The sequence below is a fragment of the Empidonax traillii genome, unplaced genomic scaffold, assembly GCF_003031625.1.
Source record: "Empidonax traillii isolate 1590-97213 ecotype Southwest subspecies unplaced genomic scaffold, ASM303162v1 scaffold323:size719838, whole genome shotgun sequence".
Classification (NCBI taxonomy): domain Eukaryota; kingdom Metazoa; phylum Chordata; class Aves; order Passeriformes; family Tyrannidae; genus Empidonax; species Empidonax traillii.
The window spans coordinates 297,790-323,280 of NW_020955516.1; the positions used below are offsets into that span (position 1 = coordinate 297,790).

Here is a 25,491-nt window from a genome sequence, read left to right on the forward strand (position 1 = left end):
CTGCTGAAAGCAAATATGTCAGTCTGTACTGCACAGGGAATATTTTAAGGCTCTGAAAACAAAGTTTATTATAGCAAAGCTGCCAAAAGTGTAACCACTGCCATGCTAAAATATCCTCTGCCTCCTACATTTGTAACGTGGGAGTCTTTTATATCCTCTTTACTGCTGCTGAACCATACATTTGTATTGGCAGCAGATGTATATAGGCTGGGACCTATTTCAGTGTCAGGCAAAAGAGCTCTTAGGTTAGGAGATATATTACAGCTTACTGGAAAGCTTGAAATTAACTGTGTGATGATGCCACATGAAGATAAAGAACCAGCAATTTTACTGAGTTACGATTTTATCCATATGGGCTGAAGGTTTGAGCTCTGTTAACATCTCCAAAGGTCCCCATTTGCCAGAATAACTATTGAGATTCTGGGCAACTGGTTGGAGACAGGAAAAAGAGACCTAATTTAACTGTTTGCAGACAGAGAAGCACTGCCTCCTTCCACACTGTAGAGGAGTAACCCCAACAGAAGGCAGCCAAACAGCTCCTGCTGCAGCCCTCGCTGGGGCTCTCAGGCAAAGTGACAGGAAAGACTCAGTCGGTCCCTACAAAGCTCTGCTGTGCTTGCCATTAATACCAAACCCATAAATGTCAGTCCTTCAGTGGTCAGATTCCTCTGTGGTGCTGACAGACCTCTTACAGGCTGTGGATTTAAGCAACAGAGTCAAAGGTGTCCTCAGACAGCCTAGGATTTCATCAGGTATCTGGCAGTGCCGGGCAAAGGGTTAATGACAGAAAAATTTGTATAGGTTTAGGGAAAAGATTTTATTTTTTTTAATATATGTTTTTTGCTTCACATCTTAGCTCTTGGCACGGCGTCCCCTGCCTCTAATCACACTTCATAACTGCAGTTTAAATCAAAACCCACAAGGCTGGACCAGTTGGATCCAGTCCCTATTAAGCCATTTGAGCTGTGACTGAGCAGACTTGCTGTCACCAAGCCAGTCCCCTGCCTGTGCCTCCACCTAATGAGGCTCCCATGGCAGCCACTGCTCCCTGCTCAGCGCAGGGGAATCCATAAAATACCAGATTGGGATACATCAGCCCCCGGCAATGGGCCCTCTCCTCTTCTCAACCCTCTCCCCAAGCAGCTTGATGTAAAGCATGGCCAGTGGCTGCAACAGCATGGGAGGAGGCTCTTCCCAGGCTGTGAAGCACATCTGAAAAGACTTGGCCATTTAATAGGTCCAAAATAAATAAATATATATATATATATATATATATTCCCAAGTAAAGTGAATTCCCCTTTTTGTTCCTCACTGTAGTTTGCTTGATCATTAACCCCTTGAAGATGCTGGCTGGTGGTTTTGCTGCTAAGGGCAGTACACAGCCATGAGCAGGTATGTGGCTGTTGTTAATAAAAGATGAGATCCCGTCCTCTCCACGGGGCATCGCTTCTCCACAGCTGACAAAATTGCCTGGGTCCTGTTTTGCACTCTGCTGATGTTGGTAAGGGACCTGCTCTCCTGATTTTATAGGCTTAAAAAGAAAGTCACTGTTTATTCCTTAAACTAATGAGCCCACTGCTGCACCCAGGAGCAATATGGAGGGAATGGTCTCAGACACAATGCCAGTTGCCTCTGTCCTGCCCAGCACTGTTCCCTGGGACCCCCATGTACACAGGGCAGGACGCTGGAGGGAAGTGGTGCTTTGGCATCCAGAAGTGCATCACATTTAAATCAGTCTTTCAAAAAGCACTGGTTTGGGTGGGAAGTTTGTTTGGGTGAAATTATTGAGGGGGGAATTGAAATTATTAATGGGATTTTTTTCTTTCCCTTCCTGTGTTACTGAACTGCACAAGACGGCCACAGACTCCGAACTGTGAATCCCTATTCCCGGACTCTGAGCTCCTGAGGTTGATTTTACCACTTCAGTACAAGTGAAAATTACGTGGACTGGTGGCAGAAGCAAGTTATATGGTGAGTGGGGAGGAACACATCTCCAGAGCCAGGTTTCTGCTTCAGACAAGGCTGCAGCAGGCGACGGCGCCCGGCTCTCCTGGCAGAGACGGCTACAATGAATAACCCAAGAGGCTCTGGTAAAAATTAACTGAGATAATTAAATGAGCATCTGTGGCATGGCTATTTTCTCTGCATGCCCCGGCTCTTAAGTCCTCATCTCTGAGGGGAGAAAGTGTCATTGAACCAATTTATTGGCAATGCTAGTTCTCCAAAGCAGAGGTTGTCACCCTCAGTGTCCCATCGCCTCTGAGATACCCAGTGCAGGTACCTGAGCCTCAGCTGGGACGGTTGGACCTTGGGACACCATTTTCTAGATGCAGAGAACTGGGAGGAGGAAAGATTCTGGGGAGTTTCTATGCTGATGCTCACAGAGGGTTGGTATTGCCTTCCCTCCAGCTGCTGCGAGCCCAGGATGGGACACGGTGCTGGGTGGCTTCTCCATGGGGAGGGCAGGCTGGGTGCACAGTGTGCTTCAAGACTCCTCAGAAATTATGCAAACCCAGATCTTCCCTTTCCTCTTATGTGCAGCAGGTCAGGACCTGCTCTGGAAGTCACTGAGTTGTGCATCAGCCATGTAGCTGATGGAAGTGCTGCTGCTGGCCCGTGGAAGGGCTTTTGGGTTGGGTTTTATTTTTCAGCCAACCCATACAGGAAAGAATAAGCTTTTATTTTCTTAGCCATCACTTTCTGCAGCCTGTGTCAAGCTAACAATGGCCGGCTATTCCTCTGAGGCTGTAAAATAAGCTCATTCATCCTTTCTATTTGTTGTAGGATGACCAAAAAAAAAGAAAAGAGAAATGCAGTGAGCTCCTGTTTGCTTTCCAAATGGAGCCTGTGGTGTGGCACCAGCAGCCAAGCACTGCTCTGGGTCAAACATGAAGACGATGTGCTGTTTGTGTTCCCTCAGCCACACGGATGCAGAGTGAGGGAGAAGGCAGGAATTGTCAGTGGCAGACTCTTGTGGGCTCCTCCTCACCAAGGGGAGCCTCCCTCCGGCTGCCTTTGCCAGGGCTCTGTAATTTCCAGCAGGATCATGTTCACCACGGGCCTTGCGGGGAGCAAGGCTCGGGTTTCAGTCTGTGGCCACCTTCCCATCGAGTCAGGGCTGAAAAAGTGCCTCGTGCTGAGCACAAAAGGCCCTGGTACTGCTGGAGATGCTGTTTGGGTGGTGGTAGAAGCTCAGCCTGCATCAGTGTGGGGATGGACAGGGGATGCTGTCACTTGGCACATAGTGCATCCTGTTGTTGTGTGGCATTGAGATGCAGCAGAGGCCAGGGGAGAGATGACAAAGTGGCATCTGTGTCTTTGGAAAGAGAGACAGCAAAAGAGTCACCTGGCTCTCTGAGAAGGGCCTTGGTGCAAGAGTTTGGATGCTATCCCAAAACTTACTGCTGGTGACAGGAGACTAGAGGTGGCAAAATCTCCAGCATGGCTGTGGCACAAGGACAGCAGCACTGCAAACAGCTTTACCTGCCAGGAGCAAAATGCTAGAGAAAGTGTAGCCAAGCATTTGGAAAAATCTGCAGGATTTTCTGGGAAAAGTCTGGGCTGAGTGTGCAGCCATCCTGGAGAGCTGCAGGAACAGCAGTTGTGTCTGTACATCTGCAGGGAGAGGTGGGCACACGAGACAGGATCCAGTTATGGTCCAAATGTCAGAGCTCATTAGCAACCACTGAAATCCTGGTGGCCAGTCCTAGCTGAAAAGCAGATCTCGCTGAGAACTGGGTGAACTCCTGAGCAGTTGGACTGAGGTTTTAAAATAAGGGTGTCTTGTCGCTTATAGGAAAGGAGTGGAACAGACATCCCTCCCATCCTTCCAACAGGTTTAGGGCCTGTTCTTTGGTGTGTTTTACTGGTCCAAAAGCAGAGCAGCCTTCTCTCCTGCTGAATTCCTCCCAAAACTCTCCCATCATGGCGTGATCAATGTGAATGCCAGCAGCTGGAAGACTGAAATAGCAGCTACCATTGCTTAGGCCCCACTGATTTGTCCTGTGGTTTTTCCATGTCCTTTAATCTCCAGTAAATAATCCCTCACTTCCTTGTGGTCTTTCTAATTCCACGCTCTGGGCCGGTGCTTCCTATAAACAGCAGAGCTGGTGGCCCTTGCGTGGCCACCGCCGTGTAATTGAGGCTCTCCCCTGCTGGGCAAAGGGCATGTGACAGGGCTGTTTGTCAGGCTGGATGTGGCTGTGTGTGGCTAAATAATGGAAATACCAGATTCTCCTTTCCATTGAGCCTGGAGAAGTCAGGGCTGGCTCTGATGAGGCTGTTGGATTAACACAGGTGTAAAACCAGCACGTGTGAGAGCAGCAGGTCTGGCACACGTGGAATTGCACCATCTGGCCTCCAGCAATCATGATTAGACCAGTGCTCAACAGCAAAATTGGGCTAAATTAGAGGCAGTGAGGTCCCTCTAGCACAGGTGTGCACTGGTGCTTGGTCTTTGGGGCAGGAGCCATGTCCTGTGTGCAGAAGCTGTGACCAGACCTTGCTCAGCCCTGCCAAATCTCTGGTCTAAAATTTTGAGTGGAGTTCTAAATTAAAATAAAACTATGAAGGGCCTCTGCTGAACAAAGGCCCTTCCTCATCTGGGTTGCCCCACAGGCTTGATCCTTTGCACCCTTGTAAGTGAGAGGCCTCCAAGGGTAGTTTAGAAGGTGTTTTTCTGATCAAAATATCTTCAGCTGTTTTATGATGGCAGGAGCTGTAAGCTTTGTGTATGAGATACCCATCTTCAAGCCCAAGAGCATTTATTTTCCCCGGGTGAGTTTATGGGAAACCAGTGGTGAATCACAGAGTGTTGTGACGAGCTGGGTTGCACTTTTTGGGTGGCACAGCTTTTCCTCCTGTCTGAAATCTCTTCTCTCTGGGTTTCTGTTTACTGGTGGATCCCTCCATGGGTACCTGGGCACACAACAAACCATTTTTGTAGGAATATCTTTGCTCCCAACATACCTCAGACTCTCACCTGTGCTTGTCATGGCCATTCTGTGTGTATTCCTGCCTGTGCTCATGGATCTGCCTGGCCTCAGGCTGACCATGTGCCTCCACCACTCCATTTTTTCTGACAATGGGGATGTGAGAAGCCTTGAGAGGGACAGAAAGGCTTTGCCCAGGCAGCAGTAGGAGCCCTTCGGACCTGAAGCCAGTAATTGTTGCCTGGAACTTGTCCCTTTGGCTCCAGGCACTGCTGAATTTGCTGGTGGAGAAAACCACTGCCTTGGATCAAAGCACTGTTAAAGGAGGCTTCACAAAAGTGAATGGCTAGTGGTCAAGAAGAGCTGCCAGACTCCTGCTTTCTCAGTAACTAATAAAAGTGCTTTTTAGCACAATTAATGTGATGTCTTGCTAAAGACTGAAGGAAATTGGAATTGAGACATTTGTATTTTGACAGACTCTGTGGAAAACTTCTGTTCAGACTGGTAGGAATGAAACCCATAAATTTCTGAAGAAACTTTCTGAATTCAGCCTTCAAGATAATAGATAGGCTGTTCTGACTGTGGATAAATAAACTCTGTTTTTATAAGCGTTTAAAGACCTTCGGGATGACGAAGTGGAACATACTTCAAGTCTCCAAAGATGGGAAGTGGCTTCTGAGTCAAATGCCCTCCCGTGCCAGGGCTCGTATTTTAGACTGAGATCACTCTTTTGTGACTTGTTGACAGGTTTTTTGTTGTACTTTGAAGAAAAAAAAGGGAAAACGTCCCAGGCTGAAAATAGCAGTGAAACATTCCCCAACTGGCCAACCTGTTCTTCAAGAAAACTTCCCAGGGAAAATAAACCTCCAGCTGCAGCCCCAAAAACAGTGGCCAAGAAATGGCACATTGAGCAAGGATTAGGGTGGAAAACCCTATTTTGGGTTACCACAGCCCCTGCCTGGGGTAATTGCTCATCTCTTATCTTGTGGTGAAGGTCAGCACCTGCAGAAGGAAGATTTGCTTCCCACCAGGAGGTGCTTAGAGGGTGGACTCTCATGGTGGGAAACGTGGGAGCAACTTCCCTCCCTGGCAGTGGCTGCAGCCATCCCAAAGAAAGGAGGTGAAAAGGCTGGATCAGGGCTCATGGCCTTCTGGAAAATCAGGGCAGGTCTCTGCATTCGTGCAAGGCCAGGGCTTAACTCTGCAAGTGAAAGCAAAACAGAGCCATGGGTGGCAAGCAGTGCTGAAGCCTCAGCACTGACCTTTGTTTGCTTTGTCCTCCTGTGTATCTACAGGCTGATGGGAACTGTTGGAGGTGCTGGACAGAGGCCAGCAGGGTACGCTTTATTGGAACTGAATATAAAGTCATGTCTGTGGAGGAAAAAAGAAATAAGTCACAAATACAGGGTGGAGCCCAGACCAGGCTGATGGGCTCTGAATGGATGTGGGTGCCTGCAGTGGCACGTGGCCAAAGGATGGTCCTGGCACAAGGGTGGGATGCTGGAGCAACGTACCTTGAGATCCAACAGCAGCACAATGGCCAAATCACTGAGGCTCAGAGGCACCAGCACAACTCAAGGACTGCTCAAGGAACTCTGTTTTCTGGTTTCTCAGAGAGAAAATGAAGGGAGAGTAGGTCAGGGCTTGTGAAGTACAAAGGTGATGGAAATGGGGGAGTAACGGGATTTGGGAGGAACAGTCTTATAAGATGGCTGGAAATGGGCACTAAATGGGTAATAAATTCAGCATTTATTATTTGAAAGTCATTAATCAGGGCACTAACTTAGCAAGGCTTATAATGATCCTCCTCTTCTGAGAATGTTTTGGTCAAGACTGATCCCTCCCTGCTAAAGAAGGTGCTTTAATTGGTGTGGAAATGAGTTCAGGTCTGAGTTGCCCCAGGGATGAGCCTGGATGGCTGCAGCAACCCACCCTGCCTTCGAGACTGGATTAGGGGAAGGCAGGTTGTCCTCGCCAAGGAGCCAAGGGATCTTTGTGTGGAGGGTCTGGAGGAGGTGCTGAGGCTTTGAGTCGTGCAGATTTCCCAGGAGCAGGCAGACATGGCAGTGTCCCTCCAGCTCAGCTCAGGGGCCACCCTGCACCTCTGCTGCTGCCTCAGCAGCCCCTCCTGGGCTCTGGTGGCTGGGTGGCTGGGAATTGAAAAGGAGAGTTTTTTGCTAGCAGGGGAAAAACATTAATCTGCTTGCAGTGAACCAGCTCACACCCCGGCTGGCTGCAGGGAACGTGTTCTCCTGCCGCCAGAGACACCACAGTTGCTACAGCAACTGCAAAGCACAGAGACTCACCAACACTCTCACTCTGCCACCTTCCAACCCCCCAAAATAAGGCAGAGCAGGGAAAGTGATGGTGAGGAGGCAAAACAACTGGTAGGGGTGCCCCTCAGCAGTCATGGCTGCTCCGTGCTCTGTTCCCATCCCACCACAGCAAGTGCTCAGGCACCACTGCATTCCCATCAGTCCTGACAAGCATTTGGTTTCCAGGTCAATATGATTCCATTCAATAAATCTGCATCCCAGGAACGGCCTGGCAGAGCATACACTCATCCCAGGCTGCACTCCACCCCAGGTACCCACCCTCTGTGGTCTGTGGGAGGCAAGGCTGGGTCAGACCCTCAGCGCTCATTCAATCACTGGGGCCAGTGCAGGAGCTGTTGGGATGGGGATGCAGTGCTGGGATGCAATGCTGGGATGCAGTGTTGGGATGCAGTGCTGGGGATGCAATGCTGGGATGCAGTGTTGGGATGCAGTGCTGGGATGCAATGCTGGGATGCAATGCTGGGATGCAATGCTGGGATGCAATGCTGGGATGCAGTGTTGGGATGCAATGTTGGGATGCAATGCTGGGATGCAGTGCTGGGATGCAATGCTGGGATGCAATGCTGAGATGCAGTGTTGGGATGCAGTGTTGGGATGCAGTGCTGGGGATGCAGTGCTGGGGATGCAGTGCTGGGGATGCAGTGCTGGGGGTGCTGCAAGGAGCACCACAGCAAGGGGAGGCAAGGAGAGGGTAAAGCTGAGTTTTGCTTTGCCAGCCTGCCTTCTCATTACTATTTAAATGGGGCTCTGCGTGGTTCCCAGCACTGTGCCATCCTGCCTCCATAAAAGCTCATGGTTTCCCCTGGTGCCACTCTCTTAAATATTTAATGGCAGGAGGAAGAGCTGTTTTAAGAAACGCTTCAGTGCTTCCATCCGAACAGAAAGCTGTTTCAGGTGGCCAGAGCAGACAAGAAAATTCTTTAGCTGTTAATTTTTCAGGATCTTTCAGCTATTGAGCAGTGGCAGCATGATGACGCAGGCCAGGGAGCAAAGGAGAGATCTTTAAGGTGTCTGGAGAGAGTAAAGACTCCTGAGGTCTGTCCTGCATTGTCTTCCTGACTTACAGGTCAGTGTAGCTTGGTTTCTTATACTAAAACACTTGACCAAGGCTAGTTTTGGAGCTTTAGTGAAAAATTCTTGGAGTTCACCTGCCCCTTGATCTTAGCCCGGCACTCTGTCCCTCCCCACCTGCCTCTGGATGGAGCGGGTTTGCTGAATGCCAAGGATATTTGAAGGTATCCACCTGCCAGAGACTTCCTAAGGATTTACTTGGGTTCATGAAGAGATATGAAAAGCCTGGATAAAAGGCTGTGGAAGGAAATGTGTTCTAATCTCAGCCAAATCATAAATTAGGCCACCATTAACACAAATGACTGCTTGAGATGAGGCTCATATGAGAGGGGAGGGCTGTGCTTCTCCTTCACTGGCAGTCCTGTGTCCCAGTGGATCCAGTCCTACAGGGACCAGCTCAGCTATTGCTGGTACTCAGGTGTCAGGGTGGGGGCTGCCAGCAGGGCTAATGGAAGTATTACCACAGCTCAGATTATCTTATTTTCCTGATAAAACTCCTTTCCCCAGAGGGCAGCTGGTGTCAGGCTGAAATCAGTGGCCTTAGGCACCATTTCCAGAAGGGGTTGAGCACAAGCACTATTTAAACCAGTAAGATGTCCCAGGCACAGCACATGTGGAGTCTGTGCCACGCTGGTTCTTAGTGGGAACTGTGAGCTCCACACCAAAGCTGTTTGCCAATCCCAGCCCCTTCCCAAGCAGCCGTGGTGCAGTTGGGTTTTTATTTGAATTACATAAAAAACGACGGTGTCAGTCATGTCTCTGCACTGACTTTGTGAAAGGGCAGCTCAATAATTTATGGCCTTAATATCTGAGGGCAGCATTTGTGGAACCTTCTATCGCTGCCACTCAAGATAAGAAGGAACCTTCCAAGAGAGACAGGCTGGCTGCAGTGAGCCCCAGGAAGGTGCATGGAGCACACCAAGAGGAGTTTGCATTAGTGGTTTTGATGGGGATAAGATTTCTTAATTAGCAAGACCTTCTGAAAAGGTCCTGGTGCAAAACCATGGCTAAAATCAATCAGCAGGCACAGGTGAGTGGACTTCTGCTCATGTAAAGGCAGGAAAAGAAATAGTGCAGGATCTGCTTGGTGCTGCAGAGGGGAGGATTTCCCTGCTGCTGAATGAAGCGTGCAGCATCTCTGCATCCTGGGAAAGGTGGCTGGGGCAGACAACCTGGCCAAAGGGAAGCAGGGGTGTGCAGGACAGCCCTTTTCTTTTTTTTTTTTCTTCTTTTTTTTTCTTTTTTTTTAGAGGGTCATTAATTCTCTCCCATCAGTGAAGCACTTTGAAGGTGAGATGTGCTACACGAGTGCTAAGGATTACAAGGGTTTGTGTCTCTTGCCTCCAAGTCCCTGGGTTAGAGGGGCAGGAGCTGAAGGCAGGGCTGGGAGCTGCACACTGCCTGCTGCTCTGTCTCTGCAGCACGGTACAGCCCTTTCCTAAAGGTTTGGAAAGGGTTTATGTGCAAGCTCTTTCCAGAACCCCCAAATCACACTGCCAGCCAGGGCTTTAGCCCTGCTCAGAGGGCACAGAACCCGGCAGGATGGGGCCCTGTTTGTCTCTTTATCCCTCCCCAGCTCTGCTTGAGCAATAACCTACTTTCTTGCTCTGCAGAAGGAACATCTTGGATTACGTTGCTGCAAATGAGAGGTTTCAGTCGTGGCATCAGATGAGCTGCAGGTAAGCAGTGGGTTTAAGTGTCAGCTCCTTTGGCAGCTTCTTTATCCTCTCTCTGCTTTGCACAAGCAAACCACCTTTGTGTGGAAGTTCATTTTCCTTTTTAGCCGCAGCCTTTGTCAACAGGGCTTCCCAGTAATCCTCTCTGTGCAGACCAAGGTGAGCCAGCAGCCAAATGGGAGCCCTCACCTCAAGCCTGCTGCCCACTCTGGGTCATTAAAGGACTTTCCTCCCTATTGCAGGCTGTAGGTTGTGCCCACATGATGGATCCTGAATCCCAAGGTGACACTCAGTTACCCTCGCTCCACCCTAATCATCCCTGTGCAATTAGGGTGCAAGGGATCAAAAGCCCAAACCCCAAATGATGTGGGGTAACGCAGTGCCTTTTTGACCTCATTAGGCAATTCAGGGCATTATCCACCAAACTCCAGTCCAGGATACAGGGAGAGAAAGAGAGACTTCAAATCACTTGGACTGTCCCTGTCCTTTACACATTCATTCTCTTTGGCCTCACAAGGCTCTCAGACCAATATATCTAAACACTATATCACTTTATATTAAAAACATTTAACACAAAGACATTAAACGTGGGCCAGGCTGTGGGTTGCCAGGACAGGACCCTGCCAAGGATTTGCACTGCCCCAGTTTAAGTACAGGAGGCAGGAGAAGGGGCTGACTGTGCCAGGGAAGCAGCACCTACCTCCACAGCCCCACGCCTGACTTTCCCTGCTGACTTGGAAGACTTTAACTTGCAGCCTCCTTAACTGCTTCATTTCTGCTAAGTTGCACTATCCCACCCCCATCAGCATCACGAACATCTCCAGCAACATGAAGGCGGGTGAGCTGAAATGCCCTTGCTGCATCAGGGCTTGTTTTACCGCTTAGGAATCTTTCAGGAATCAAGCAGGTCGATGAATAATCCAATTTAAAAATCATAACAGAGGTGCTGGGTAACTGTACACAACGCTGGCCTAAATTCATACATCAAGTGACGAGCCGTAATGAAAAATTAAAGGGCCCTGCATGGCACAAGTTGGTGCTGTATTGTTTGAATCCTGGGAAACAGCGACTTCACACAGGAGCAGCTCTGCCTCGTCCCTTGTGCCTGCGCAGAAATGGTGCAGGGGTTCAGATGACTTGCACAGGCATCAGTTTTTTTTTTTTCACCACCTTGTGGCTTTTAAACCTCAGCAGTGCTAAAACGTGACGTGGGCTCGCAGAGGACACGTGCAGCCTGTGGGGTGAACTGCAGCCTGAACAGCTCCCCAGGCAGCTGGGGCTCCATGTCCTTCTAGTAATAAATTCCTCCTGGACAGTGTTTCAGGGGATTGCTAGAATTTGAGGAGGCTGGCTAGAAGTGAGACAGGCTCCAGGTTTATCCTTGAAAGCCCCTGTGCTGCAGAGCCTGGGGCTGCCTTTGGCAGCCTGCCTGGAGGAAGATGTTGGAGGCTGAAGGCTGCCTCGTGCTGTATGAACCCACCAATCCTCTCACCAGCTAGCTAAATTGGAGATAAATCTCCCTATTAGCAATGCATAAAGCGGGCCAAAATCTGAACAGCTCCTTAGGCAGGAGGTGAAGCAAAAGCTCAAAATAACATAAAATAAGTCCTTTCTGTGCTCCTGGCTGGAAAGCGGCTGTGTTGGAGCTTTCCCATAGCTTGCCTGGCCCTGGCTCTGACAGGAGAGCGGGGTGCTAAGGCTGTGCTGTGCTTTTCAACACGACGGATGCAAAAAATCAGGTAAAAAATAACCCCATCCCAACGTCAGCAGCAGAGCCGAGAGGAACCAGAAGTCCTGAGCCGTTTCGAAGTTGTGTTAAATAATAAAGCAGAGAAATGAATAAATTAGCTCAGCATCTATTTAGGTCAGCCCTCTCCGTTTCTCCCAGCCGCCTCCGTGTGCCTCCTCCCCGCAGCGATCAGCTGCTCCGTACACGCTGTGCCTGCGGATCCGCTCCCTCCCTCCCAAGAGCCGGGCTCTCGGGAAGTGCGGGTTGAGCAGGTGTCACGTCGGCTGCACACGCTCACCCCAGCCTTCAGAAGCAGCAGGCGAGCTTCCTTTTCCATTAGTGGGGCAAAAAGTGCTCTGGAAAATCCCGTTAAAGCAAGAAGCGTGGGCTGAGCGCACACGGCTGCTCCCTTCCTGGCGTTATCCCCTCCACTCAGCCCTGCCAGCAGCCACGGGGTCCTGCTCAGTGGGCTTGCAGCTGCCCAGGAGCCGTGTCTCCATGCTCTGCCTGCTCATCTGCAGTCAGCCTGCTTGTCATCCAACGATTTTTCCATTCCCAGCTTCCAGCCACGGCAGCACCTCCATCTTTGCAGACCATCCTTCCCCACCTTGCAGGTGCCCTGAGCTCAGTTTTGCGATTGCAGTTGTCATTTGTTGATTTGGGGACATCCAGCCAGATGGACCAGGCTGACTGACAGAGATGTGGAATCAGTTTTAAACCCCTAAGCTCCCCTCAAATCACTCAAATGCTTCCAGGAAAATGGAACTACCATTCAGTCCTATATATATGTTTTTACTTATACATTTCCCAGGCCTGAAAAGCCCTCTTTGATGTCCAGAACATCTCGTGGGTTTCAGCTATAAGCAAGCTGGAGAAACACTCACCAAGACAGAATTCATCTGCATCAAGGGCTGCTCCATCTCAGCCCAACTACTGCTGGTCCTCCCAAAGCCTGCAGGTAGCTGGAGAAGGCCTCCAGTGATGAACCCAGCCAGCAGCATCATCCAGGATGTAGGCAATGGAAAATGAGATGTTACTAAGTTTGGCCAGGCTGAGCTGGCTCCTCGCAGGTCCCAGCCTGTGAGTCACCGGTACGTGGGCCACCAGCACGGCCTCCCCTCTGGAGGAAGAAGTGGAGGTGGAAAAATAACAAGAGGAAACCAGTTGTTAGTAGTGCCAGCTCTGGGGAGAGTGGGAGGAGGTGGCAGGCCTGGAGGGAAAGGTCAGGGCTGCATTTCAGGCTGCTTCCTGATTTTTCCTCCTGCCTTCATGGAAGGAAGCTGCTTACAGGCATACACTTGAGCACAATGTGTGGAGGGTCTGGGCTGACCTAAGAGATGGGCTCTGTGGGGGAAGGAAAGCCTCTGAGGGCAGCCAGTAGTGATGGAGCATTTGTTTCTGGTCCCTGTTCACCCATCTCTTCCGGTTGCTCCTCTGATTTCTACTGAGCTAAGCTTGATTACCCTGTCGAAAGCAACTTTTGGCCCAGTGCAAACATTGTAAAAGAAGAGGCACTTTGCAGATGTGTTTGGGCACTGTGGAGACTCCCACACCAGTGCAGAGTGTTTGTTGCCCAGTCCCTGCCCCCTCCTGGCGCTGATGCCCATCTGCAGCTAAGCCAGGCACTCTCGCTCACGCTTGTTGTGCTGATCCTTGGTGACAGCACTGACAGGGGGAGATCCAGACATGGATCATGAGCCAGCGGTCCTGTTTCTTGTCCAAAGCCAATGCAGTGAAAATACTGATGGGGGAAATAAAAGACTGCAGGTTTCCAGTCTCTTCTAGTGCCTCAGCTCTTGCAACTGGTGCTAACTGGAGTGCGCCAGTGGGGGACACAGCCCTCAGCTACTGTTCCCATGTCCCTGTCACCAGTCCAGGAGCATGTGCAGGGCTGTGCCACGCCAGCTCCCCATTCCACAGGGATATCTGTGGCTGTGGATCAGCACTTCTGCTCCCCTTTGCCTTGCAAGAACTCCTGCTCTCTTGAACCCTCCAGTCTGACGGTTGCCACCAGTTGCCAGTGTTTTTTCTCACCTCCTATTGCAAATGCACAGAGCCAGATTGTCTCCCTGGCACTTTCTATAAGTGAAAAGTATTTCTTCGTGTCTTCAAGGAAATTATAACAGCTGCCAGGGCAATACAAGGCACAGCCAGGGAGGATGCCAGGTCATGGGGGAAACTGTTGTATGAAACTTACTGTTACTCCCTGGAGGTGTCCCTTCTCCATGACTAGCACTAGTCCTCTCACTTTGAGCCAGGAGTGGGATCTGTTATGCTCAGGCTCCCTCTAGTGCCTCCATGTCCTGTTGTTCCTGGCTTCTCTGGAGATGTGTATGTCCATGTGTCCCTGAGGACTGCCTGTCACCCTCGCTCCCTTCCATCACAACTGGGGCTTGTAAAACTCATCCTGGCTCAGCTCTGGCATCAGCACCACGCTGACCACGGGCAGCCCCCACGAGCACCCCTGTTTCAGAGGGCACCGTGCAGAGCTGGGGGCAGCCTTATCTTCTCACGTAACAAGGAGATGTTCTTTGGAATCATCACCAGTCAAGGCAGTTCCTGTAACTGCAGACATGACAACACACTTGGCCAGGCATCCTGGCAGGGCTGGTGCTGCACTGGGTGAGCAGAGATACTGAGCATGGGGGAGTGTGGGGTCTCACAGCTGTTTCCCAGTTCCAGGGGGTTGGCAGCAGGACACTTGTGCTGCCAGCTGCTGGGAAAGGCCTCCTGAGTGGCTTCCCCATCTTGTCCCCAGTCATCACTGGCCTGTGAGCAAGCAGTGTCCAAGGGAGGCACCCCAGGCACCCCTTGCTTTGTTCACCTCTTGGGAGAAGTTTCTCACATGTGACATCTTATTAAATTTATCAGAATACGTAATATCAGAACACCTATGTAATATAGCATCAGGTGTCAACAAACCCTAGCCCTTTTGGGGTGGAATCACAGTGAGCCCCCAGCAATTAGTGATGTTTTCCTGGTTTATATCTGCAGAGCGCTTGGCCTGGGCACTGAGCTCTCTGAGTCCCTGGCATTACTAAGTGGGGACAGCTGTGGTAATTCATTACCCCAAGACAAATGTCAGCTCACGGGGAGGGAGGAGGCAGGGTTAGGGGAGTCTGCTGAAAGGTGGTGTCAGCATGAAAACCATGACAAACCCAGCAGAGATCCCTCACCTGAACGTGTGTGACACAAGGGCAGAGACTGAGATAGCACAGTCCTCAAAGGCACTGTGAGATTTTTATGTTAACCTATGATTTTTTTTCATAATTGTTTTGCTCCAGGAGTAATTACAATCCTATTTAATGAGGACAGCTCCTTTAATAGAGGACACTTGGGGTAACATGCGCTAATTAAGTCTGTGATAACTAAAAGAATGATTAAAGGTTTTGAACTGGCCAATCATTGCCAGTAGTGCCATAATTAGAGAAGTGGCAGCTCATCAAATGCAAGGGGGTTTGATCACCCAGTGGTGCACACAGGTCTTGATCCTGCCTTGGATCATCCTTCTTACTTGATATTTTGCACTGGTTTGCAGTGATTTCCTGAATATGTTACACTCAGACCTGTAAACTGAACACTCTTCCACAGTTTTATTTTAATAATTTGTCTTACAGGTCTTGTATTTCACCTGGCACTAAGCACAGCTTCTCTTATCCCCACCTGTCTGGCTGTTCATCCCATGTGGTCCCACCAGCAGCTGGGAAAGACTCCCAGGGAGCTCCAACAGCAAAAATTGCAGCAGAATACTGAAAGAACTCGGAAAAGGTAGGTGAAACCATAAAATAAACCCTTTTGTTTCTTCCTATGAAGGAAGGCTCAGAAATGAGTGGAAAAGACCCAGGGTTTTCATAATCTAATGGCCAACATAAGGGCACCTGGCAGCCCGTTTCCCTCTGCCTTCTGCAATGGAGCAAGCAGTGCAGTGTTTGCCAGTGGAGGTAAACACACCTCTGGGACTCAGTTCTATCTTCCACTGAGCTCAGCTCTTTGCATTATCAGGAAAGTCAGGATTTCCCTCTGCTGTTGGCTGCAATTAGCTGGCCACAGTGATGTACAAGTAGTTTAAGACTGCAGCTCACTACAGTGGAAGGAATTTAAAAAACCAACAGGGTTTAGAAAGTCAGAAGTTTGCCTGTCAAGGAGGGCTTTGAGCAGACTTTTGTACTCCAGCTGCAAAATGCCATTAAAAGAATATTGCTATTTTTCATCTATTTTTCTCTATTTTTGTAATAGAAAGAACTTGTTCACAGGTATCTGAATTTGAGGCAGAGAAGCAATTGCTCTGCAAGCAATCACTGAATCACTGAAAAAATGTCCAGTCACCTCAGCACCGTAAGCACCTCAGGGGACAGTGACTCCACCACCTTCCCAAGCAGCCTATCCCTCTCTGTGTGAAGAACTTCTTCCTGATGTCCAACCTAAGCCTCCCCTGGCACAGCTTAAGACTGTGTCCTCTTGTCTGGTTTGCCTGGAGAAGAGCCTGACCCTCGCCTGGCTACACCCTCCTGTCAGGGAGTTGTAAAGGGGGATGAGGTCTCCCCTGAGCCCCCTCCCCTCCAGGATAAACACCTCCAGCTCCCTCAGCCGCTCCTCTGGACTTGTGCTCCAGACCTTTCATCAGCCTCGTTGCCCTTCTTTGGACCCGCTCCAGCCCCTCCACATCCTTCCTAAACTGAGGGGCCCAGAGCTGGACACAGCACTCGAGGCGTTTGAAAGCAAACACAGATAAAGGTGAAGGGCGTTCAGTGGCCCTGCCGTGGGGAGCACAGCCCGTGTGTGCCTGCATTGCCCGAGCGCGGCGGAACGAGAGGACAGACCGCAGTCCGGCCGTGCCACCGCGCACAGACACCTCGGCCCCCGCCTCCCTCCCCGTGCAGGCAGCGGCCATGGCAGGGGACGTGTTGGCGGGGGGACCGTGTTGTTAAGGGGAGCAGCGTCTCCAGGGGCTGGGGTCTGCACATCGCTGCGTGTTGCGGGGTGTCCCGGGGCGGGAGCGGGGCGGACACAGAGCGGCGAGGCGGGACAGGGTGCGGGGCGGAACCATCGCCGGGCGGAACCATCGTGCACGGGGTTCCGGCGCGGCGCCACTTCCCGGCAGCCCCCGCTGTGCTCCGTCTCTTCCGGCCCGGCGGCGACGGCGGCGGCGAAGCGGCTCCGGTGAGGGCGGGCCCGGCATCAGCACCATCCGGAGCCATCGGGGCCATCCGGACCCATCGGGGCTCATCCGCGTCCCGGGGGGGACCGGGCCGGGCCGGGCCGGGCCGGAGGGTATCGGGGAGGGGCCATAAGCGGGGCTCGGGCCGGGCGGGAGCGGCTCCCCTCCCCTGCCCGGCCCGGCTGAGCCGTGTGTGTTTCTCCCGCAGGTGCGACCATGGCCAAGTCCAAGAACCACACCACGCACAACCAGTGTGAGCGGGGCTGGGGGGCTGCGGGAGGGGCGGCGTGGGCCGAGGGGCTTTTGCCCGCTGCTGTGGCAGCGGAGTCGGCCGGGGGGGGCTTTGCAACGAGACGAGGTGGTGGCGTGCAGGGGGTAGAGTGATGTGTTTGTTGGAAAGAGCGTGGTGAGAGTCAGGGCTTGTTTGGGCTCAATATAGAATTAATACGTAACCAGGGAAAAGGCTAGTTTCATATTTGAAACGGTCTGTTTTCTCAGGCAACAAGCAACAGAACAAGAGGGCACGGTTTGGGTTGGACATCGGGAAGAATTTCTTCACAGAAAGGGTGATTTAGCGTTGGAAGGGACTGTCCAGGGAGGTAGTACAGTCACCGTCCCTGGAGGTGTTGAAGGAAAGGTTGGACACGGCACTCAGTGCCACGGTCTGGTTGACAAGGCGGTGTTTGGTGATAGGTTGGACTTGGTGACCTCAGAGGCGTTTTCAAACCTAATTGATCCTGTGGTGATCATCACTGGGAGGGAATGTGAGTCTTTAGCAAGAGCATGGAGTGACAGAACAAGGGGGAATGGCTTCACACTACAGAAGGCAGGTTTAGTTTGGATGTTAGGAAGGAATTCTTCCCGGTGAGGGTGGGGAGGCCCTGGCACAGGTTGCCCAGAGAAGCTGTGGCTGCCCCATCCCTTGAAGTGTCCAAGGCCAGGTTGGACGGGGCTTGGAGCAACCTGGGATAGTGGAAGGTGTCCCTCCTGACAGCAGGGGGAATGAGATGATCCTTAAGGTTGCTTCCTGGTTCTAGGATTCAGTGATGTTACCAGATACTGTTCAGACTGTGATACTGTGCCATCCAAAGATGAGCAGGTTGATAAATTAGCTCTTCTTTGGGGTCTTCTCATCAGTGCTGTAAGTTACCGAAGGCCAGAAGTAGGTGGTTGGTCCTGTACAGTTGGGAGTGACACTGACTCAACCTTTATTGAATGAGGGCTTTTGTTGTGCTGGTGGTGCTGGCACTGGTGGGTTATCAGTGAATGAGGAGCCTGAAATCTTAAGACTGGAAAACCCTGCAGTGCCCAGAGCTCTGTGTAGAGGGACAGGAATAGAGGTGTGTTCTTAAATCCCAGTTTAGTTGGGACAAGGAAGGGTTTGAAAGTTTTCAATTCTGCACTGTATCAATAGTCAGGTAGGAAAGCTCTTGCAACTGCTTAATAAAAGCAGAAACTGTCACTTAAACCATTTTCTTATTTTCCACACAGCCCGCAAGTGGCACAGAAATGGCATCAAGAAACCCAGGTCCCATCGATATGAATCTCTCAAAGGGGTGAGTATTTCCATTGGTATTCCCAGGCTGCTGACCACTGAGGCTTGACTATGAAAACCCCCAGTATTTGTTTTATTTGGTTTCTCTTATATCTTCTGGTTACTTTACGTGCAGCTGTGATATTTTTAGCCCATGTGGAATCTGCCCTTGTATGTCTGTGAAACTGCATTTCAGTTATTGGCCAGTTTTGTCTCTGTCCTGCTCTGGTGGGCATCACTCACTGCTGCTTCCAGTGAAACATACCTGTCAGCTGGATGGTTCCTCTCTCTTTTGAGTCTTGCTGTGTCTCCTTCTCTATACCCTTCAGTATTGTTCCAATCCAGAGAATTTTCACTCACAAAATGAGAAGAATTGGCATTTCTGGGCAGAATGCATGAAAGTGAGAGAATACTGCTTTTTTTTTGAGATTATCCAAGTGACAGAACAGGATCTTTTTTTCACCCTTGAAAGTGAAAACAGGACATCTTGGATTTGGGCAAGACTGTGACTCCATTTGCCTCGTAGGTGTGATGGTCACATTTTTGGATGTGATGGAAAAGCATCTGCAAAGCTCAGTGAGAGTTTAATCCTGCCCCCTCCAGACAGTCCAGCAGTCCCCTCACACTGAGTGTGCATGGGTTAAGAGGACAAAATCCTGATACTCCTGTGTGCCAGTTAAAATTCTTTCTAAAGAGAAATACCGGTGTTTCTCAGAGCAGCAGTAGCTGGTAGTTCTGAGCATTGGTCCTAGCCATGACAGAGTGTGCCAACCAGCCAGCAGCTGACAAATACTGAGGTGCTGCTCTTTTCTGTGCTGGGGTTTTTTCATTTAATATAAAAAGGAAAGACCTGAGGAAGCAGCATTGCTCTCTGCCCAAGGATTGCATGTGTACGTGCTCAGCTGCCAAGGCTAGTTTGTGGTACCCCAGATCCAGAATGTCTCATGACATGGAAATAAAATTTGCCTTGTTTACAGCTTTACTTGTCCTTTCCGTGGGTTTATTGCTGGGGTACTGGATTTTTTTTTTGTGTATGGCAATTAAGGCAAATAGCTATTAAAGGATGATTACAGGTGGCTAAAACAATTTTGATGAAAAATCAGGAAAAAAAAATCTGAATTAGTCACAACCAACATTTAGGAATAATTGAAACAAACTGGAGATATGCATGTTTTTACAGGTTACTTCTACAACATGGCTTATTTTCCCCTTATTTTTATAGGTTGATCCCAAGTTTCTGAGGAACATGAGATTTGCAAAGAAACACAACAAGAAGGGGTTGAAGAAGATGCAGGCCAACAATGCCAAGCAGGCAGCTCAGCAGGCTGCTCAGCAGAAAAAGGACTAATGGGATTTAATTAAAAGAACCAATTTTCCTATTAGCAAGTGTGTTACAGCATTTTTTAAAAATAAAATTGTATGTAACAAAGTCTTCATCTTCTGAGTTTGAGGAGAGCCCTCCAGAAGTCTGAGTTAGTTTGTATTTTAGGTGCCAGTTGTTCATTGAGCCTGTGAGTAGTGACCAGTGTGTGTTTTGGTTCCCTGGCAGATCAAGCCAGCCAGAACTCTGGTGAGTTTTTGTGTTAAAACCCCTCTGTTAACACCTGGAGAGGGATTTTTGTTTGTTTTCAGCCACCACACAAAGGAAAGTGAAACAGCTGCTCCCTCCCCAGTGCTGTTCTTGTGTAATTGTTAGTACAGATCATGAGCATTTAGTAGTTCAAAGTCTGCTTTCAAATAGTGAAGTGGTTATTGAGTGATGCTCTGAAATTTAAACAAGAAACAACTTGTTTCTTTCCATCCAAATTAAAGCCAGTGTTGCCTGGACTCTTGGGGGACAGTATTCAATACAGGTAAAATTTGCTTTCTCATGTACTGTGATTTTTGTGATAGTTGTTACAGCAAAATGAGTTTTCCAGGGGCTGTTAGTTGTCCACTGTTTGCTATGTGGGTGAGGTCGTTACAGCTGTGGGAATCCTGAAAAATGGAGAGTTAGGAGTGCTGGCTATGAGAGACCAAAGCAGTTAACGTGTTAGTTGGTGTGTGGTGTGTTGTGAAGTACTTGAAAGTATTAAGTGTTAAAGGAGCTACCCATGGGAATGTGCAAGGTTTTACAAATACATAAGATATGCATTTTTTCATAATTTCTGCATTTTAGGGAATGTCTTTCATTCCAGTAACAAAAGGACCTATCTGATGAGTTGGTGAGATGAGGGGAATCGCATTCAAAAGGCCGGGAGGTTCCTGCTGTCCTCCTGTACACCAGGAGAGGGCTTCACTCTCCGGGTCTCCCCCACCAGCAAAGCTGGCTCAAGAAGTGAGCCACCTGATAAAATGAGCCCAACTGTTCCTGGAATTGCAGTTCCAGCGCTTGTCCACCCGGTGGGGTAAATCTATGGATCCACCCAAGCCTGGAAGTTTACAGGTAACATCTCACTGCAGTAGGGCAGCTAAACACCTGCTGGATAAAAGAAATTATTTCAACTGAAACATCCAATTAATGTTGATTTTTTTTTTTAATTAGGTTAGCCAATTACCAAACGTCAATACTACTATGAAGCAAGGCAAATATTTTTTTTTCTGGCTTGAGTTCAAAAGCCCTCTCCCAGTTGCCACTTTTTAATAGGTGTTGACTGATAAGAAATACCCTCCTAAACCAAGCAAGATAAAGAGATTTGCTGACTTAAAACTCACAAGTTGAGGGGTGTGTGAAGTCAGTGATGTTTGCAACCCTCAGCTGTCTGGTTCCTGCAATGTGCAGCTCCTGGACTGCTGTGAGGGTTGGTGTTTGTCACCTGAAAGGGGTGGATTGTTGTGTGGGAGCAGCGTGTGCGGGTCAGGAGAGGTTTGGTGCTGCAGAGAGTGGGCAGTCACTGTACTAAAGTGACAAAAGCTTGTCTGGTCCCTGCTGCCCTCAGGTGCACCAGAAGGACAGCTGGCAAGAGGTTCTTCACGGTTTTAATCCTCCCTTTGGCAAGTGGTAGATTAGCCAGAGACAGATGCACAGCGCTTAAATCCTGCTGGCTCTTGAGCTGCATGGCTGGTGCCTGCCCTGCCTGAGCCAGTTTGTCTCCAAAGGTAGCACTGTGTGGCTGTGGTTTGGGTTAGTGTGCACATCTGGCAGCCTCAGCCCCTGGCCCAGAGCTGCCCAGCAGCCACTGCACCCCTTGCCTGGGCTGGCAGAGATGTCCCCTTGGGCTGTTGCTGATGTTGAGGAAGATGGAGTGGCAGTTCCAGCTGCAGGTGTGTGTTGTTACAAGAGGAAAAGTCTCTGAGCAGAGGACTTAGTGTTTGTCAGTCTACACCTTCACCTGTGTGTCTGCAGATCTCCTTCATGGTTTAAGTTCTGCATTTCCAGTCTCTAGCGCTAAGACTTTTTCATATAAGAAGGGAGATTTCATCTCAACCCCCTTAGTGTCTTTCCCTGAGTGTTTGTGTTGTGGGAGTAGCTCACCCACAGGATGCAGTTTGAAGGAAGAGAGAGAGGCGAGGGTCAGGCTGAGAAGAGGATGTTGGCATGTTAATGAGAAGCAGCAGGCAAGATTTGGGCTTCCTGTGGCTCCAGGCAACCCCAGGCCTGCCTTCAGAAGCAGCCTTTTCATGTCACTGCCCTTCATGCTGCCCTTCAGTGGGACAGCTTCCCAAATATGGGCTTGCTGACTTTCTGACCAAAATAGCGTCTGCGTGACAAAATGCAGCACGGAGGAACGTAACCTTAATCCAGGCATCATTGTGTAGCAGGAGACAAGAATTTTGTGAACTTCCACAGCAGGTCGGTGTCAGGTTTGTTGTTGTCTGCTCCCTGCACACATGGTGGTCCCACAGGACACTGCCCTGATATCAGCTGACCACCTATTGGATTTTCTAACCCTGTGACAGCTCGGTTTGTGGCTTCCCTCCTTGTTGTACAGGTTGCTACAGCCCAGAAGGAAAAACTGTGAAGAGGAGTCTGTGGTGACATTGCCTTGTGATGAGTCTTCCTCCTTTTTCTCTTGCATTGCGAAATCATTTAAGTTCTGTTGGTGAAGTGAGGCTGGAGATCCTTTTTAGGAGCATTACGTGTACAGAGCCCAGGAGGGGAACTGGCAGCTGTGGCCCACTTGATACTATTCCCATTATGCAGAGCTGTGTCATCTTTGACATTTAAAAACTTCAAAACTCTCGTGATTAAGTGCTTGGTATCCTGCAGGAAGCCAAAGAGCTTGAGAGCATCTCAATGCTTAATGGCTCTTAGACATCTCATGTTTGCTACTGCTGTATGTCATACTTGCTGCAGATGATTTCTCCCCATTGCAAGTAAGAGGACTCATATCAAGTTTCCAGTTTGGCTTCTTTCTTTGCTTTGATTAAAAAAAAAAAAAAAAGAGCAAAGGGCGTGTAACCAAATACTGAATCAGCTCCTTTGGCAAAGGTAGAGCCATCACTGTGAAAGCCAAGAGCACAGAACTGGGGAGGAGAAATGAAAGCCCTGCGAAACGCTCTGATGGGGGACAGCTTTCACTGGGGACGTTGATGTTCACAGTGAAAATGAAAAGTAGGGCTGGAAACATGTCCCCCTTTATCGCCTTTTGATAGTGTAGCCAAGGAAAAGCAGCAAGAGAACATGAGTTCTGCTTTGCCCAGGTTTTAAGGCTGTTGCAGGTGTTCCTACACCACAGGGGCTCTGGCATGGTGGAGTGTTTATCCCCATGTACCTTAGCTCATGTTACATTGCCACTGCCCTGGTGGCAGATTTATGGCTGTAGGCAAGATGCAGAGGTTTCATTAGGGCAGTGTGTACAAAATTTCCTCAGATCTTGCTGCACTCACTTGGTTCACACAGCAGTTTTAGTGAGGGTTGAAGAGAGGCTTCAAATACGGTGATAAAGCTGAAAACCAGGGCAGGAATTAAATCTACTGCCGGTAAAGGCAAGCAGATCGCATGGCCTGAGAACTGTGGCTGTGTCCAGTTGCACCATGGACTCCTCAGGGTGGTTTCCATTCATTGTTAGCACATCCCCCTCTGTGGGGGCTTCAACCAGGCCACTCCTCTTCTGGTGACTGTTTTTTCAGCCAGCCCACCCACTCACCAGCCTGTCACGTCATGTTACATTCCTCGAGCAGTTGTTCCCGTGTTTTAGCCAACAGTGAAATCCACCCACAGCTCCTCACCCTGCAGCATTTGCTGTCTGGCTCCGGGAGCACAGTCAGTGTGTTGAGGCAAACTGGCCTCGCAGCAGTTTTCCTGGCTCCCCGCAGAGCGTGCTGACCTGCTGGCACCTTTGCTCTAAGCCCTGAAAAAGCCTAAATAGTCCCGGTGTATCTGCTCTTCTAGCAACAAGTTTCAGCTGCTACAAGACCTTTGTCCTCCCTCCCCAGCCACCACCTTCTCTGTTTTACTCTCAGAAAAGAGTAAAGGCAGCCAGTGAGGCACTGGCGTGCTGCTGCCTGTGCCGTGGAGCCAAGGGGGGAGAGCCAGCACAGAGCCAGGTGGCTCTTTCCAACCATCCTTTTCCTTGGGTCACAGCACAGCCCAAGCCACCAAGCTGACTGAAAGGAAGGGGTTAACCTTATTTCTTATTCACCTTTCAGGAATCCAAAACCTCTCAGTAAGCAGTGGGGAGTATCCTTGGAGGAGTCCTTTTTGGATGTTGGGATTTGGACAGGACAGAGGAGGATAACGGGGCTGTTGGTGATGCCTGATGTGATGTGAGTGCAGGAATGGGTTGCTGTGGGCTGGATGGCCATGGGTGTGGGGACAGCTGGTGCCACCTTGGCTTGTGGGTGAAGCCCAGCTATTTGTAGCTCTCTGGAGGTTTCCAGCTCTGGGGTAAACCACTTTTCAACTGTGTCCCCATAAGCAGGTGGGAAATGACTTCTGCTGCTACAGTGAGGAGGTGAAAGGTATTTGGTTTTGATCTCTAGGCTACAGATTCATTGGGAACAGAAGACTGTAATACCTGGGAGCATTTCCTGTCACAGGGTTTTTAGAACATGTCTGTTGGTTTCTGGTGCACCTGGAGTCCTGCTGAATCTGCAGTAGCTATGGCATTAAGGGCTTGGGACCCTCGGGGAGACCCCTCTGGGCAGGTCAACCTATGTTTGCATTAGCAGTCTTCCCAAAATACCCTGGGCTTTAAGGAAAATCAGCTGATCTAGCTGACAGGTTAATTTTCTGTTTTCCTGGTGTTACAAGCCTGGGTTGAGCAAAATATTTAGTGCTTTTTGTCCAGAGGAAAGACACAGCCATGTCCTTCCAAACAATCAACAACCACTCTCATGCCTGTTTTCACCTCAGGCCCATTTCTCCTGAATTACAATATTTCATTATTGCTTTAAGTGAGAGTGCTTTAAGAGAGAGCTGCTCCGGGTGTTATTTCCACAGAGGGGGGAGAAAAGGCTGGTTTGTGAGAAAGGCAGAAGGACAGTGCAGTGGACGTGGGGCACTGGCACGTGGCAGCATGGCCACCCAGGCCCGAGGGCAGCATCGCCCTGACACAGCCTCCCGCCTTGCCCTGCCAATGTTTATTTTGCTTGGGTAAACGTTTGATTTTAGCAACACGACTGCAATGTGTGAGTTGTGCTGGGGCTGTAATTTGATGGGAGGAGGCAGCTATGTGCAGGCAGAGCTGCTAATGCTGCTGGAATGCTGCGCTTCCTTGGGATGAGAGAAGATGGCGCCTGGGGCCCCTGGGGACAGCTCAGCTCCTTGGCCCTGCTGTCACCCTGCCCCGGGAGCTGAGACCCAAAGTGGGGTCTTGCCTTGCTCAGGGCCCAAAGGGATGTGATTTCTGAGGGATAACTGGGTGTTTCACTTGTTGCAGTGAGGCTCCCACCCAGGGCTGGAGGAGGACTATGAGGTGCCATGGGGCTCCTCACCAGGCTGGGTCAGACAGGAAGGAGGCACCCAGTCAAGCTTAGAAATGGCTTTTATTCACATTCCCAAAGAAAATTGAGGTCTTCTTTCTGCTTGTGCCACAGGGTGATAATCAGGATAGTGGGAAGGGAGAAGGGGTGTCCTGTCAAGACAGCCAAGGTGAGAGGAGGGAGGAGACATACTGTCCCTCACCCGTGAAT

At 49.9% G+C, this 25,491-nt stretch overlaps 1 protein-coding gene across 3 annotated transcripts; it reads left to right on the forward strand.

Annotated features, from left to right (window-relative positions):
- Positions 1-2,083: 2,083 nt before the first annotated feature.
- On the forward strand, positions 2,084-19,864 carry RPL29 (ribosomal protein L29). Of its 3 annotated transcripts, none has more exons than XM_027891597.1 (4): positions 2,084-2,090; positions 17,110-17,154; positions 18,393-18,457; positions 19,658-19,864. In XM_027891597.1, exons 2-4 carry the CDS (start codon positions 17,118-17,120, stop codon positions 19,781-19,783), a joined length of 228 nt encoding a protein of 75 aa, XP_027747398.1. In that variant the 5' UTR covers positions 2,084-2,090; positions 17,110-17,117; the 3' UTR covers positions 19,784-19,864. The 3 variants fall into 3 exon arrangements, with proteins under 3 accessions (XP_027747398.1, XP_027747399.1, XP_027747396.1); XM_027891598.1 differs by lacking the exon at positions 2,084-2,090 and adding an exon at positions 16,197-16,203 and having other exon boundaries at positions 17,089-17,154; XM_027891595.1 differs by lacking the exon at positions 2,084-2,090 and adding an exon at positions 16,813-16,903.
- Positions 19,865-25,491: the final 5,627 nt, after the last annotated feature.

Excerpts from the sequence above, each read along its gene's own strand:
- RPL29 (XM_027891597.1), top strand. The coding sequence starts at position 17,118 with ATGGCCAAGTCCAAGAACCACACCACGCACAACCAGT. Across the intron at positions 17,155-18,392 it reads CCACACCACGCACAACCAGT|CCCGCAAGTGGCACAGAAAT; the intron begins GTGAGCGGGGCT and ends TTTTCCACACAG. Across the intron at positions 18,458-19,657 it reads GATATGAATCTCTCAAAGGG|GTTGATCCCAAGTTTCTGAG; the intron begins GTGAGTATTTCC and ends TTATTTTTATAG.